Raw genomic sequence first — 16,542 nt, 5'->3', positions numbered from 1 at the left:
TGTTTACAAATAATTGCTTATATCTCAGCCATATCCTGTCCGATCCTTGCAAGTCCAACGTCAAACGTTATGTATTAGCGAGGACTATCATCCTGCCAAAGGACATTCAAATCGCCATTATGGTTCTCGAGATATCATGCAATTTGCAATTTTCACGTGCTTCCTTTGGCAAAATTAGCAAAAAATTACAAGTGTTGGATTCTTAGATGACACCATAATCTTTTGATGCCAATCGATAGATTTCGCTGCTACGAATCGAATGCAACACGTCCGGTCAAAATCCGTAAGGATATGGCGGAGCTAGGATCAATTTTCTGATTTATAAGTAACGTTAACAAAAATTTTGTAGCATACTTTCAGGCTGCCCCAATTTGAAGCTTTCAATCGATTTGGATGCTGAATTTAAAAAAACATTGCATAGTTTTAGGCTGCTTATTCAATTGATGCTGCTGCGGAAGAGAATTGAACTCTGTGGAATTATTTGAGAGTAATAAAAAGTCATTTCAAATCTTCGTTTATTGATTCGCTCAATACAATAAGTACAATGAAGCTAATGTTACGTGTGTGTGTGTGTGTGTATGGATTTTAATTTAATGTAAGGTTATATGTGAGCTGGCATACATACTCATAGCACAAACAAGTACCCAATAGTTGTTATACTACTCTAAATTTTTGTTTTTCAATTTCCAATATAATGATAATGATACGTTTTAATGTTTTATTGAACACGTCCGTTTTGATTGCCTTAATATTTGATCCTCTATTTGCAGGAGTTGCGGTACATTATTACACAAAAAAAAAAAAATCATTGGAAATCAATAAATACTCGTAATAAATATTAGAAGGAATTCAGGGCAGATACTAGTTGGTAAAAATAAATAAATAAATAAGTTTAAATTAGATACGCTCCATGGGGGAATTCGTTTTGTTTCAAAGAATACACAAAAAACATAAAAACAGAGCGGAGCTTAGACTAAGTTTTTAAAGCACTTAAAATATTTAGTGACTAATTGAAATACACACAACAACTAAAGTGTGTGCTATGTAAAAATATATTAAAGAGAGTCTAGAAAGAGAGAGAGAGATGGAGAGAGTGACAGAGATAGAGAAAGAGTGCAACAAATTGTGTGAGCACCGATTTTAAGTAGAATCTAGGCTTAAACTATGATTTCTTTATGACTACCACCAAGTGAAAGAGTGAAAGTAAAAGTTCAAGTAACAGTTACAGCGAGTGCGAGTGCAAGAACAAGATAGAGAGAGAGACAGAGTGAGAGAGAGAGAGATGTAGGGAACCCAGTGAACGGCGAATATGAACTAAATGTAATGTAATTAAAATAAATAATTTGTGTGTTGTCAAAAATTAAACTAATTGAGGGGGAACACATTCCTCCAACTGCTGCTGCTGCTGCTGCTGATGTGTGGCTGCTGCTGCTACGACTGCTGCTGTTGCTCATGAGAGCGCTCGCTTCTTGGACAACGTGCCTGCCAGCGCATCAACGGGCGCCGGCAAATGGATGACAGGCAAACCGCCGGCGGCCAATTGGGGATTCGTAAAGGCGACCGCACGCTCCTTGGCCGCAAACGTCGAGAATGGCCGCAGTCGCACATAGAGCACAGCGGAAATGAGGCACGATGTCACCAGTATGCCCAACAGCACAATTAACGTGATGGCAAATCCGGGCGTTGTCATACAAATCAAACCCTCCTCCCGCAACGGAAACACCATCGTCTGTGGCTGCGCATTTCCATTGGCTGCGACGCCACTTCCACTATTGCCACTGCTATTGCCCGTCGATTGCTCGTCAATGGCAAAGGTCAGATCACCCGACGACACAACCTTAATGATCCGATTGAGACCTACCTGCTCCGTGGATGGGGCCGAGGTTACAGCACGCGCTCGTCGCTGCACCCGACGTTCGTCACGTCGCTTCCCAATTGCGCTGGCCACGTGATAGGCATCCACATGGAGCTGCGGCGGTGGACCGTATTGCGATTCGGGACCCACTTGAAGGTGATGGACATCCTGCAGATTCGTCTCGGCGCTGCACTGATCGGGACAATGATAGCGACAGATTTGTATGGTGCACTGGAAATGCACCTCCATCGAGTCGGGGAACTTGAAGGCCTGGAAATGGGCATACGACAGCACCGAAGCGGATGCGCCAAAGTTCTTGATCTTGGTGAAGCGTGACATCAGTTTCGGCCGTGTGACGCAACCACGTTGATCCACCAGCTGAATGGGTGCACGTTTGCCATCGTGAGCGACACAATTGCGCACCAGCATATCGAACTTTGAGTCATCATCCTTGATGGCCAACACCATTGTCATTGTTTGGCCGATCTTCACCAGCCCAGAGACCTCAGAGGCCCAAGGACCTTTGCCCACCTGGATTTGCATCCAGCAACCGACATTATCTCCGGCAAAATCGGCACGCACCACATCCAACATGTCAACGGGGAACGGACGGAATGTCACGCTCTTCTCGTACTGATCGTGCCACGTGCAACGCAACTTGCGTGCCTGATCCCACACCTCCTGCACCTGCGGATCATACTGGATGACAATGATGTTCTCAAAGTACGTGCCAGCACCAGCACCGGCGCCGCCGTTGCCCGACTCATGTCCGTAGCCCTGATTGTAGTTGTCGGTGTTGCCAACGGTGCCGCATTCATGCAATCCAATGTCAAAGCTGGCCGAGCTGCGACCCAGACCCGAGGGCAAGTGCACACAGTTCATGTTGCTGTAGTGACCCTTGGAGAAGACGATGCCATTGAAGGGTTTATCGAATTGCACAAACACCTTCATGCCATTCTTCTCGCACTTGACGTCGAGCGAAACGATCTTGGGCATATCCTGAACGGGCGAGGCCCAAATCTCATTGTTGCTGGAGGCGCCCACACTCAGATCGGGCAGCGATTGCACCTGCACCTGTTGCTGCACCTGCGGCGGTGGTGGTGGCGGTGGCAAACGCTGTGCCGGCGGCGGTGGTCCCTTATAGAACTGTGCTCCCGGTGGCGGCGGTGGTCCGAAGGGTTGGCCAAAGCTCATCGGTATGTTCTGATGATTGTTGCCTAATTTGGGATTGGGGAGTTGATTCAAAAGTTAAAGAGTTGCTGAATGATGATTTAGATGTTGCAACTTACTGCGTGCTGGACCCAGATTGAGACCCATTGGAGGAGCTGGCGGTCCATTGTGTGGATAATGCACCTGAACCTTGGGCACGGTGACAATCGATTGTGGTGGCTGCTGTTGCTGCTGTTGTTGTTGTTGCTGCTGCTGCTGTTGTTGTTGCTGCTGCTGTTGTTGTTGCTGTTCCTGCTCCGATTCAAGTGCCATCTGGTCCACCTCATTGTCATGGTCGGAGATAACCAAGGTAAGCTCATCGTTGCCAGCTCCAGAGGCGCCGCCATTGACTGACTTTACCACCTCAATCTCATCCGCCCCGATTGAAACGAGCTGCAAAATGGGTCGCAAGTAGAAAAAAATGTGGCATTAATAAGGTGCTGCACAGCATGCGGCAAGCATCTAAACTAAGTACAATGGGAGCAACCAGAAGCCAGCAGCCAGCAGCAGAAGAAGCATGTCGCATGCCAATTGAATGGCGGATGCGACTTGTGATTCAATTGCATAAGGCAACAACAAACAAAACAAGAAGCACAGCGAAAGAAAAAGGAAAAAAGCAAAAAGCAAGAAAGAAAAAAACAGCTAAGCAAAGTGTAACAATTTCACTTTTTTTGCCATCGGCCGCCGCCAAGTTTGGAGTGACCCAATTGCCTCATCCGAGATCCGCCTTTTGCGCCAACGATGTCAAGGCTAGAACCGGAGAAGCGCGCCGTTGCCATCGATGGACAATCTCTTTGGCCAGTAATTATGTCTAATTATGCGCATTTAATCGATCAATTAAAACGATAATTGCGACTCAACAGCGATCGAACAATAATAAGGAGGACGACATTTCACAGATCTGCACCTATATCGACAACTTTTTACAGTTGCTATAAACATACTATATAAATAATATATTCACATAATACATTGAAATTAAAAAACGTATTCTTTGTTAGTTGAAGAAAGTTATTCAAACATAAATTGATGTTTTTCAAAATGGAATTTAACTTAAACCCATTCAAAATTTTGGTTAATTTTCTACAAAAAAAAACATATTCTTAAACATATTCTAAATATGTATGTATTTGTTAATTGAAGAAAGTTATTTAAGTGTAACGCGAAATAAAAAATATATAATTTATGTTAAAGATATTCAAAATACATATTTGTTAATGTTCTATTTAAAAATATTACATTTTTCTCCAAGCTATTTTAAATATTCGCTAGTATATATTATATATTTGTTTAATAGCGTAAGATATTAAATTTAATTTGAAAATTTTGTAAATGTAAATTATCTGAAGAATAACTTCAAGATTTTTTTTTATTTGAAGAATTAGTTTCTGTGTGGATATTTTGTGCATTTTTTATTAATAGCGAAAGAAATATGATAATTTGTCTTGAAGATATTCCAAATTTTTATTTAATTGCAGCATGAGTTTCTGATTAACAATAAATTCAAATTTAAAATAAAGCACATATTCTAGTTTTATTGCAGACCGTTTAAAGAGAATTTAAGCAAAAAATCTAAAAAATAATCGAATTTTAATTAATAGAACATTAGCAAACGTTTTTAATTTCACTCAAAATAGGGAAAAATAGATAAACCTAAGAAATATTCTATTAATTTTAATAATAAAAAACTGCTTTTCAACATTGTTATAGTACAATATTAATAATATAATATACTATAATATATACTAAAATATACTAAAATATGTCGAAGTCTATATTCGGTATATTGATATATTAAAGTATTTATAATATACCGCAGAGTACAACAAAAATATCAATTATCAAATCGAATATACTCGTATTATGTTTCTAATAGGAAAGTTTCTTTTCAATCTTTTCATTTTCTATTTCAATTTTTAGTTTGAATTTGAAATGTTAGTGTTAAAAAAAACCCCAACAAAATTTCGCAGCAAAGATTTTGAAAAATATATCCCAATTAGCCAAACTCTGAGAAGTCTGGGAAATTGGAGTTATGGTGAAAGAAAGACAAGTGTACGTTTGGAAGTCGATTCGAAGAGAGAGAGGGAGGGAGATATGGAAAGATAGAGAAAGAGAGGAAGAAGCGGCTAACTGAGCTGGCCAGCTGGCCCAATCCCAAGCAAAGTATTTTATTTTTTGGCCAATCTGTGCCGCAGCCAAAACAACTTTCTCCCAGGCAGCGAGACAACGAGGCAACTGCAGCATCGTGCCGCATGCTGCATGCATCGTGCTGTGGCATCAAGCGACTGGCGCTGGGGATGTCACATAATCAGCGCGCGACGTCGCGTTTGCCTGTGTGGCATCCTGCGCCAATCCTATTTAGATAGAAAGTGATGTGTCCAGGCGGCAGACGAGACGCACACACACACACACACATACTGAGATAAATTGGGAAACGAGTTCCGAAAACAAATTCTAAAAATACTATAAAAAAAATAAAAGAGAAGAGAAGAGAAAAAGAGGAACAAATTTGCATGCATAGTTGGGGACAGGAGACGTGATTTGGAGCGTCCAACAACGGGCGATGCTTGCCACAGGCCATGAATACCAACGAGACTGGGGACGAAGAAGAAGAAGAGACTGCAAAGAAAGGTGGCGGAGGAGGAGAGAGAGAGGCAGATGAAAGATGTGGGCAAAGTGAGAGACGCACGAGACTTTGGTTTCATTTCGATTTTAGATTTTTTTGATGTGCGCGTGATCCGGTTTCGCAATGTTCGAATAGAACGCACTAAAGAGAGGGGGCGGGGAGGGGAAGGGGGGAGAGGCCGATGGACAGTCTCTCAAAGGTGTGGTGGCAGAGTGGACCAGCCAGCTAGCCAGCTAGCCAGTTCCTTCTGGCTGGCTCGGTGTGTGCCGCATTAAATGCTCGAAATGTGTGCCAAGTTTTCCTTTTCCTTGCCTCGCACTCGACGTGCAACAAATCGTGAGTTGCTTTTTGTTGTTGCAAGCGCCAGCTGCTAATGCGACAACAAATGATGCGGCAGCCGGAGCTGGAGACGGAACCAAAAGCTACACAGCTCACAACCTGATGCCGGCTGTTGTTGTTGTTGTCGTTGTGGTTGTCGTTGTGGTTGCTGTTGTCGTTGTGGTTGCTGCTTCATCTTGACCTCGACCAATGCTGAAATGTCGAGTTGCTGTCTGGCTCGGCAGTCTGCGTCTGCCTCGCTGTTGCAGCTCGAGTCGCGAGTCTCGAGTCTCGACTCTCGAGTCTGGCAGCGCACCAAATCGAGAGAAAGTAAACGCGAAATAAAGAGTCGACAATAGCAACAACAACGGCAACAACAACACCAACAACAGCAACCACAGCCGACAGCTTCTCTCTAACCAGAGAATGCGAACAATTTTTTCTTTTATTTTTTTTTTTTTTTGGCAAGCAGACAAAAGCTGGCCAAGATCTGTTTGAGAGTTCAAAGGTGAACCCAAAAGATGCGAGAAAAAAAAAGGAAGAGTTTTGCAGCAGTTGCTGTTGCTGGCATTGTTATTGTTGCTGTTGCTGATGCTGCTGCTGCTGTTGTCGTGCAGCCAAGGAAAGGGAAATCATCTTTGAGCACATTGGAAAATTGTGTCATAGCTGAGGAACGTGAGACGCCCACATGCTAAAATACAAAAAAAAAAGCAAGCAAGCTAGCAGGAAAAACATAAAGCAAGCAGCTAATTGACGACTTTCTAACAAACAACGCTGACAAAGACATTCTTTTGTGGCATCCATCATAGATCATTATTACAATTATGATGCGACCTCAAATAGTAGTTGCCTATTGTAATAGAAGTGCGACCATTATCTATTATCTATTATCTATTCAATTCAATTGCTTGCTAAATGCTTGCAGAGGAATCTAAAAACTTTTGAGGTAGCTCCTTTAAAATATACAATTTTATAGTTTACTTTTTCAATTAAATATAGTAATTCTTTTTAAGAAACTATTTGATAAACTGTTTGATTTCTTGATAGCATATTCGATTAAGTATTAAATATTATAATTTTGTTGCTGTCATTTAAAATAAATTTGAAGTTTCTACATTAATTGTCTAACATATCTAATATTATCTAATCTGATCAAATGAAATACTGTAATTAATAATAATAAGTATACTTAATATTAATACATTTAAAGAGCGAGTTAGACCCTAGTCTAAGGCCTTTAACTATTTACTTGCTCATTTCAAACTTATTTGTATAGAGTTCTGATTTCGGGAATCAAATTTATACTTCTATTATTGAATAGCTGACTATTTAAAAAAAAAAAAAGTAGTTTCTTTCCGAAAAGAAAAAGACTTTTTTTTCATTGAAAAGATTTTTTTTTTTCAAGTAAACATGTCTGAGAATTTTTTTTAATTTCCATCTTTTAATCTAATATCTTACTCATGCGATTCCCATTCTATAAATGATATACTACAAAAATCTTACTCGACTTCTAAGTTCAAAACAGTTGAAAATATTAAATATAAATACTTAAGATTATTTTTGAAGTATTTTTTTTGGATTCCCATTATTCCCCTCTATTCTTTGCCTTAATATGTTATATCACAAACTCTTATTTGATTTCAAAGTTCGCTCAAGTTCAAAATGTTAAGCACTTAAGTTTATTTGTTTCCTAGCCAAAATTTTCCTACAGTATTATTTAAGTTTCCATTATTTCAACTCTAAAATGAAATTCATTGTCTAAATACTATAAAGAAAACTTATTCGCTTTTGTTTCAAAGTTCGCAAAAGTTCAAAATAGAAAAGACTATCATAAAAACTGTAAAAGAAACTGCAGTTATTCGTGTTATACAGCTGCGTATAACAGTTTTTGGCTGATATAAGACAGCAAAAGCTTCGTATAACAGTTGCTGGCTCAGCAACGAAATTGCAATATTTAGCAGTCAATTGTCGGTATTTGTGAATTGAGCTGCTAATATCGTAATGATCATAACAATAGCAATAACAATAATAATAATAATGCAATGGATAATCGAAAACGAAAATAATCGACTTATAATCTGTTAGCGGATGCGTGTTAATTCGTCTTGAAAGCTCTTTCACTTGCCGTCGATATCGATAATTATCGAAGAGATGCGTTCGAAATGAAGCTTAAATGAATTTTAATTACATGGCGAGTGTGTGTGTGTGTAAGTGTGATTGTGTTTGTGATTGTGTGAAGATGAAAAGCTTTAAGCTGCTAAGTTGTTAAGTTGTTAGATTGTTTCGCTTGTTGTGTTGTGTTGTTGTTTGTTGTGTTGTTGTTTGTTGCTCACCTGCAGTGAAAGGAAGGCAACGATAAGCGGCAGCCAAATCTGTTTGATCCCAAGACGATGACGACGATGATGGCGATAACTTTGTTGTTGTTGTTGTTGTGATGGTTGTTGTTGCTGCTCTTTGATATTTGGCTGTTGATGTTTGTGTTGCTGTTGCCGATGCATGTTGCTGCTGTTGTTGTTGTTGTTGTTACTGTTGGTGTTGTTGTTGCTCGAGTATGTAGAAATTGCAATTAATTTATTGCTTTTGTTGTTGTTGTCATGTGCGCGCTTTTGTTGTAACCTGCAAATGAATTGTTGTTGTTATTGGAAAAGCAAATGAAATGTGGCAAGAGTAGAAGCTAGACTCTGCAGCAGCCAAACAACTGGAGATGGAGTTCGGAGAAGAAGTTGGAACACTAGAAAGTGTTTGCTTTGTGGCTTTTACATGCACTCAACATGTGATTATTATTAATGTTGTTGTCGTTGTTGTTGTTGTTGTTGTTGCTGTTGTTGTTGCTGTTGCTGTTAGCATTATTATTTATTGTTGTCGTTTTCGCTTTCAGGTGTGTCCGGTTTCTATGTATCTGTCAGTTAATTATAATTTATTGCTCATTTCTGCAGTTAAATTGCTGCTTGGCTGACTGATTGACTGCCTGACTGCCTGATGGACTGATTGACCCATTCAACTGATTGATTTGCCACGCCCACCCACACATTCCAAGCAACCCACCCGCATCAGCCACGCCCCACGACAGCGACAGCAAAAAAGTGACAGTGGCCACAAAAGAAATGTCTGCAAATGAAGCAAAAGCAGAAGCAGAAGAAGAAGGAGAAGAAGGAGAAGCAGCAGCACTTTAATGACAACTTATTCACCTGTTTTGCCGGCAGGTGAAATGTGTTAATAGGTTCCATAAGCCAAATGTGGGTCAACGTCAACATGCCCAAGACAAATAGCGAGTCGAGCAATTAGAAGACAACACTCTGCAGCTCTTCTCTCCACACTGATCACTTGCAATAGGACAAGAAAAAGTGACACAAGAAAAATGACACAGAGCAGCGAGGAAAGAAAGAGACACCCTAAGAGAAAGAGAGAGCGCGAAGAAAACACTTGTTGAGCAAGGGAAAAGATAAGCCAAAGAGGTGCTTTAAATTATGCTCCAAGAAATTAAATGAAACTATAAAAAGCAGATGCAAACCAAGTTTGCAATAAAATTAAAATTAGCTTCACAAAAAAAAAAAAGATTAAATCAATTTTGCTTAGCAAAAGAAACTTTCAATTCATTAAAGTAATTTCTTAAAATAAAAGCTTTAATTGTTTAATGGTTTTATTGAAAAATAAATATATATTAATATATCTACCGCAAAAAAAGATTGATATATCGTATAAAATATATCCGGCAATTTTAAAGAAAATAATTAAAGTTTATCTAATTAAATGTTATAAAAATTTGTGAAATTTTTATGGATAATAATAAAACCATTGTAAATAATAAACTTTTTTTTGAAATTTAAAAAAAATGGTCAAATTTAAGAGATGAGAATTTTGCATATTTTCTTAATACATTAACAAAAAGAAGTAAAAGCAAGTTGAATTATTAAAAATATTGCGACAAATTGGTTAAATTTGATAATAAATAATAATAAATCTAATCAGAAAACATTTTTTTCTTTTACGTAATGTATGTTTAAATGATTTTGTTTAAATTAATTCGATAAATTGTTCAAATTTGAACTGTGACAATCATAGAAAAATGTTTGATAAAAAAATTTAATGTTTTTTTTTTGTTTTTGTAAATAGAATTTTACTTGCAATTTTAAGCAAGTATATTTTCTGAGCATGAAAATAATGAACTTTCAAAGAACCTAATTTTTGCTATTAGTTGCCTGAATAGTATTGAAATTAATTTTATTTGATTACAAAAAAAATATTCTTGGTTCCTAACCAAAAGTTTTTCAAAGTAAAATCCATTTCATCTTTTTAAACTCCAATCTTAAATGCCATTGCAAATCTGAATATTATTCTATAAATATATTATTTGCTTTTGCTTTTATAAAGTTTTCAAAAACAAAAGAACAGTTGATTAAACGAATAAAATAAAATATATATAGAAAGTATGACGAAAAATCTAAAGTTATGAAACATTATAATTGCGTCTCGAGAATTTTTTTGAATTTCCATAATTTTAATCCTAATTCATAAATGCAAGTCGTAGTCTAAACATGTTAGTATAGTGTATAACTTAGATCCATGGGGCTTATTTTGGAATAATTTAGAAAGAAATCAATAATGTATTTAAAAGTATCTTTCGGAGTTGATGTTAGAATGCTGAAGTAGGGTAAACGATAAAGAACGAAAATAAATTGAAATAAAGTAATTTCTGCTTAGGATAATAATCCTTTGCAAAGAGTTCTATAGTTTCTGTCTCTTCATCCCTTTCTCCCTCACTCTCTCCTTCTGTTTTGTTCTCTCATTTGCATTCCCTTTCGACTGTCCGTTCGTCATCCCCATTCGCCCCAAATTGTTTGCCTTGGCTCAGCTGCTGCTGCTTCTTCTTTCTTGTAGCGGGACTTACCTTCGCCTCGGACCAATTCCGCAAGCTCCGCAATTCGAGCGCAATTTTGATGCAATGCTGACAAACAGGATGTGTTTGTGAGTGTGTTTGACTTTCGAAAGCACTTGCTGTTAAAGTTGTTCACTTCAGTTGTTGTTGTTGTTGTTTTTGTTGTTGTTGTCGTTTGTCGTTTGGTTGTTCGTTGATAGTTGATTTGTTGACAATGCAACACGCGGTGCCAATTAACGAGTTTGCGGCACACAACAATAAAAAAAAGTTACCAAAAAAAAAAGACAAATGTCGAACAATCAAAAAAAAAAAAAAAAAAAAACAAGTACACAAAACGCAGACGCGACAAAAAGGACACTTGTTGTTTGTGGCACTCACGCACACACGCACATGCAACAAAAATTGCACTTGGCCAACACACACACACAAACACACACAAATACAGAGAAAATGTGGCTTATTTTGTTGCTTCAATTGTTGTTGTGATTTGTATTATTTTTGGTTTTTCTTTGTTGTTGTTTTGTATTTTGTTGTTTTTTTTGTTTCTATTATGGCGAGAAGGCGATTTGAAGGCGCAACTGAAGTTGGCAGTTGGCAACTAGCAACTAGCAAGTGGCAAGTGGCAAGCGAAGTGGTTGAAAACGCGTCTGGTCCGCGCCGTGGGTAAGCGCCGAATGCTGCATCCACCTGCTTTCTCGTAGCGAAACACTTCGCATGCGCAACGGCGCCGACAACCACGAGGCGCGCAGCGCAGTCGACGTCGACGTCGACGTCACCGTCGCAGTCGCTGTTGCCGCGTCGACGGCGAAATTTCTTCTTTTCATTGATAGGCAGCAAAAACACAGCAGCAACAACAGCAGATGAAGAAGAAGCAGAAAACAACAACAAGAGTAAAAAGTGAGACACGAATACAAATACGGCGGCAAGCTGCCAAGTTCGGGTATCGGTAACTTGGCTATCGCTATCGCTATCGGTATCGCTATCGCAATGGTATCGCTATCGGTGGCTTCTTCTTCTGCTCCTCTTCTTCTTCCTCCCCATCTTCACTTCGACTCGCGGTTTGTTTACACTGTGGCAACAGACGGCACAAAACTTTCAGTTGCAGTTGGTCAACAAGGCAGACGACGACGACGACGACGACGCGACAAGTCCTCAAACTGTTTGCACTTTCTATGCAACACTGACCCTCTTGCCACTTGCCACTTGCCACACACACACACACAAGCGCACACACTTTTTATTAACTCGCGATCAATCAAGTTCAGACCGCGTTAATATCTTTGCGTTGGTGTTCGCCATTGATACCTTGCAAGTTGCAACCGCCTCCAATTATTGCTGCTGCCACATGCAGCGCCCTAATGTCCGCCACAATTCCAATTCCAATTGCAATTCTTCTTCTTTTGCTGCTGCTGCTCCGATTGCTCTGTTTTTTTTTTTTTTTTTACGGCATCGTCGTAATGCTTAATCGATTGTTCCACTTTTCCATAAAATATTTTTCGCCAAGTGCCGCGTCGCATTTGGTTTTGCTTTGGCCAGCCAGCGACAATGGCGCGATGACGCTGTAGCTGCTGCCCCCCTCTGCCCCTCCCCTTTCGCCTTTCCACATGCAACTGCCATTGCCACTTCATTTCCCTCGATGACTTCGAGCTGCACTTGCTCTGGTTGCGTTAGCTGACTGCACACTGGAAACCAAACTGTGCTAACATCTAACATCTCGGACAATATTCTTTTCCAAAATAGTATTGCAAAACTTTTCGAGAAATTCATTCGAATTTATATTTTATATTTAGCATTTCATATATTTGCTTTATTTGCTTTATCGTTTCTTTTATCTTCTCATAAAGAAAGAAAGACTTTTCCGTTTAACTGTATTAAATTGAATTAAATTTCATATTGATTGTAAAACCATTTTTAATATTAATCATTGTTGACCTTTGGGTTTATTCTTTTTTTTTTAATTTTTCTTTATCATTTCTTTCCAAGTAACTGTATTGAATTGAATTCTATTTTATATTGATTATAAAATCATTTAAATTTAATAATACGACTTATTTTATTTATATTTTACTTTGAACATTGTTTACATTTGCTTTATTTTATTGCTCTTTATCATTTCTTTTAGCTTCTCAAAAATTTTGCCGTTTAATTTAATTGAATTTTTTTATTATGTACCATTATTATTTATAATTCATTCAAACTTTTTATTACAAAGGTTTAGTTTAGAAATTTGAGTATCAACTGAATGTTAATTATTTTTATTTGAATTTCATTAGTTTATATTTTATGTCATTTGGTGTAATTTGTCATATTTTTATTATCTCATTACGAAAGATGAAGTTAAAAATAATTAACCACTGTTTTTTGTATTTTATTTTACATGTAATTTATTTGATTTTTAACCCGCTCAAGTTTTATCCGCATCTTTTGTTAATTATTTGAATTTTTTATAATTTATGTTCACTTTTTAATACAAACATTTTGTAATTAACTAACTTTGTTAAGTTATAAAATTCATTTTATTTTCCTTTAATAAATATATTTAAAATGTAATTTATTATTTGCTACTTTCCTTTAATAAATGTATTTAAAACATAATTTATTTTTTGCTATTCTTCTTTATTAAATGCATTTAAAGTGTAATGTTCTATTTGTTATTTTCCTTCAATACATGTATTTGAAATTTAATTTGTTCAATTCATTGTTTTCAACATTAATTTTCCAGCATACACAGTTTTCCATTTAATACTATAATTTCTATATTTGCAACTTTCTTTGTATGTTCAATTTTATATGCATTATTATGATACTTTAAATAATTTGAATTTTATTTTTGTAAATTACTTCACTTATTTATTTATGTCAGCCTTTATTAGGTATTACTTTTAGTTATTTGATATTTTTCTTATTTATAAACTCTTATTATTTATATTATTGACTCGCGACCCAAATTGGTGTAATGTTCAATAGATTATAAGAACAATAAATGAATACAAATATTACGTATACGCAGCAGCTGTGCTCTGTCTATTATCTATTAGCAGAGTTCAGCATCATATTCATTAAATATTAATATACATAAAAAAAGAGGAATTACTTACCAATTTGCAGATGATTGCAATGAATTGACCACTGACCACTGTGCATTGGGTGGGCAGCGATTTCATCGCCATTTCAAGTCCAGTTGGCAGTTGGCAGATTTAGGAGCAGTGCCTGAGATTCCTGTTTGCTAAATATGACCAAAATGACTTGTCTCGAAATTGGAGTAATTTCATCGCATCGCATCGCATCGCAAAGCTGGTTGTGCCAATCGACTTGGTTCCGCCTGAAGTTGGCCAACGTTGTTGTTGGTTGCTGTTGCTGTGGTTGCTGTTGTTGTGGTTGCTGTTGTTGCTGCAGCTTGTCTATCGTTGCAAACACACATTAAGTAACACGCGGACGCGATGTGCGACGCGCCACAAAGTCTGCCACAGTCTGCTTGATCAATTATTTGCTGATCTGCTTTGCATGCTCATTGATCCAATGACTTGGCTAGTCACAGTTTTTTTCCTAAGCGCCGCCGCAACTTCATTTCCCAATCTCGCATATCAAAAGAAGGGCTGCTGAGGCAAGTTCCCAAGTTGTTGCTGCCCCGCTTAATAGCTGGGCGCACGCCGTGCGCATCTTAAGTAAACGCTGCCTCCCCTCCTTCCCCTTTTCTCTCCCCACCCCTCTCTGCGCTTCACCTTACGCGACTCTCTGCTCAGATGTCTTATTAAAAGTATCTTGTTACTTTCACCGGCCGCAGACTCGAATTGCGCTTCAATTTCACACACATGGCTGCTGCCCAAGCCAGAAAGAGACAGCAGCCACACACAGAGAGAGAGAGAGAGAGAGAGGGGAGAGGAGAGGAGAGACTATGGGGAGGTTGGTCAGTTGAGTCGCACCAAATTTGGTGCTGCGCTGCGCTGCCCCAAAGCGAAGGTCTCTCCCGATTGTCGTCAACTCCATCATCTTTCATCTGCCGGCGAGCTGAAAGAAGTCGGGTTAATTATACATGAGTATTTTTTTCTCAGTTTCTTTGTGGCACGTCAAGCAGGAAGTATATGATATACATTGTATGCTCGCTGCAAATAATATTAATATTCATTTCATTTGAATTACACAAATTTCGATAATCACAAATATTTTTGAAGACAAAGATTCTCAAGTTACAAAAGCAAGTAGAGCAAGTGAGAAAATTCCAGCCGAATGAGCTCGACTGCATTTTGAAAAAGACCAAAACACTCCCAAAATATATCAAAATAATATACCGCATAAATACTGAAATATACGAAAAGCTTTATTTTATATACCTATATAGTGCTACATCCAAAATATACCATAGACTACAAAAAATACCAGATGGTACCCATAAGAACTAAGACCCAATTGCAGTTGGGGTATTTTCCCATGCAAACGTTCTTCTTCAATAACTTCTACAATTCTCTAACCCATTAGAACCAAATTCTCAGGAACCATAAATACTATAGTTATTGTCTGTATCAAAATTCGCAACTATAGCTTCAAAATTACGCATATTAATCGAGTTTTGACGATTTACAGGGGCGGAAGTGGGCGTGGCAAACATTTGAAATAAACTTAATCTACATACAAAAATAACAAATGCTGTCAAAGAAAAATTATATCTCTATTTCGTATAGTCTCTGAGATCTAGGTATTCGTACAGACGGACGGACAGACAGACGGACATGGTTAGATTGTCTCTGCTGTTGACGCTGTCAAGAATATACATATATGGGGTCGGAGATGACTCCTTCTTAGGTAAATTCTACAATAATTTCATTCACTCATAATCTAGTTAATTTCAAAGTGAGTAAATATTTAAATAAAGTAAGTTCCCAAATTATTTCATTCACTCATAATCCACTCCAGTTCAAAGTAAGTAACTAAATAAATAAGAATACTACATTTTTCAACTTTTATTTTCCGCTAAAATAAATGTATTCAAATTCCACCCAAATTGAAATTAATTAATTAAATAAAGTAAGTTGCTTACATCGTGTGCTGACTGTAGCAAAGCGCAACAGAACAGCAACAACAACAAATCAAATATAAATAAATAAATAGTAATAAATATGAGTGTAGGGCATCTCTTCATTTGTGATTCACAAGACGAACCCATTTCAGTTGGAGTTGAACATTTCATTTTGATGCGTTCGGTCAGTTTTTGATGACTTCATTTGCATAGCGCGTTGAAGTCGAAGAATTTGGAAGACCGATTGAGATGCGGCGTTAGTAGAAGATGTCAATGTTGTTTTTCGGCTCCCACAGTTTGCAACGCCCTCGACCACGCCCCCAACGAACAAACAAACAAACACGTAGCGTTAAGAGTTGTAGTTGTAGTTGAAGTCGGAACAGAGCGCGATCGTCGTCATCATCCATCTATCCATCTATCCATCCATCCATCGCCCAGTAAATCCTCTTTGCACGCCAGTTTCTAGCCAGCTATTTGGGTCGCTCTCACAATTTATTAGTTTAGTTTTCATTGCATTGACACTCCATCATCGAGTGGCTTGTCGTTTGTCATCTGCCGCATTCAGCGTTGACGTTGCCCAAGTTGCAGTTGCAGTTGCTCTTGCTGTGAATGTTGTTGCTGCTGTTGTTGTTGCTGCTGTTGAT

General features: G+C 37.9%; 1 protein-coding gene across 1 annotated transcript; it reads right to left on the bottom strand.

Annotated features, from left to right (window-relative positions):
* Positions 1-488: 488 nt before the first annotated feature.
* On the bottom strand, positions 489-11,168 carry LOC133849509 (uncharacterized). The gene is made up of 4 exons (XM_062285643.1): positions 10,897-11,168; positions 8,342-8,624; positions 3,145-3,457; positions 489-3,072 (listed from the first exon to the last, which is right to left on the bottom strand). Exons 2-4 carry the CDS (start codon positions 8,504-8,506, stop codon positions 1,451-1,453), a joined length of 2,100 nt encoding a protein of 699 aa, XP_062141627.1. The 5' UTR covers positions 8,507-8,624; positions 10,897-11,168; the 3' UTR covers positions 489-1,450.
* Positions 11,169-16,542: the final 5,374 nt, after the last annotated feature.

This window comes from Drosophila sulfurigaster, chromosome X, assembly GCF_023558435.1.
Source record: "Drosophila sulfurigaster albostrigata strain 15112-1811.04 chromosome X, ASM2355843v2, whole genome shotgun sequence".
NCBI lineage: Eukaryota > Metazoa > Arthropoda > Insecta > Diptera > Drosophilidae > Drosophila > Drosophila sulfurigaster.
Note: the sequence above shows the minus strand (reverse complement) of the source record. Positions and strands in the feature narration are given on the sequence as shown.

What these genes read in the sequence shown, in the direction of transcription:
- LOC133849509 (XM_062285643.1), bottom strand. Translation starts at nt 8,506, where the DNA reads ATGCATCGGCAACAGCAACACAAACATCAACAGCCAAATATCAAAGAG. An exon ending in TTGCCTTCCTTTCACTGCAG is followed by an intron (nt 3,458 to 8,341) that starts GTGAGCAACAAA and finishes CCCATTTTGCAG; the next exon opens with CTCGTTTCAATCGGGGCGGA. An exon ending in CAATCTGGGTCCAGCACGCA is followed by an intron (nt 3,073 to 3,144) that starts GTAAGTTGCAAC and finishes ATCCCAAATTAG; the next exon opens with GCAACAATCATCAGAACATA.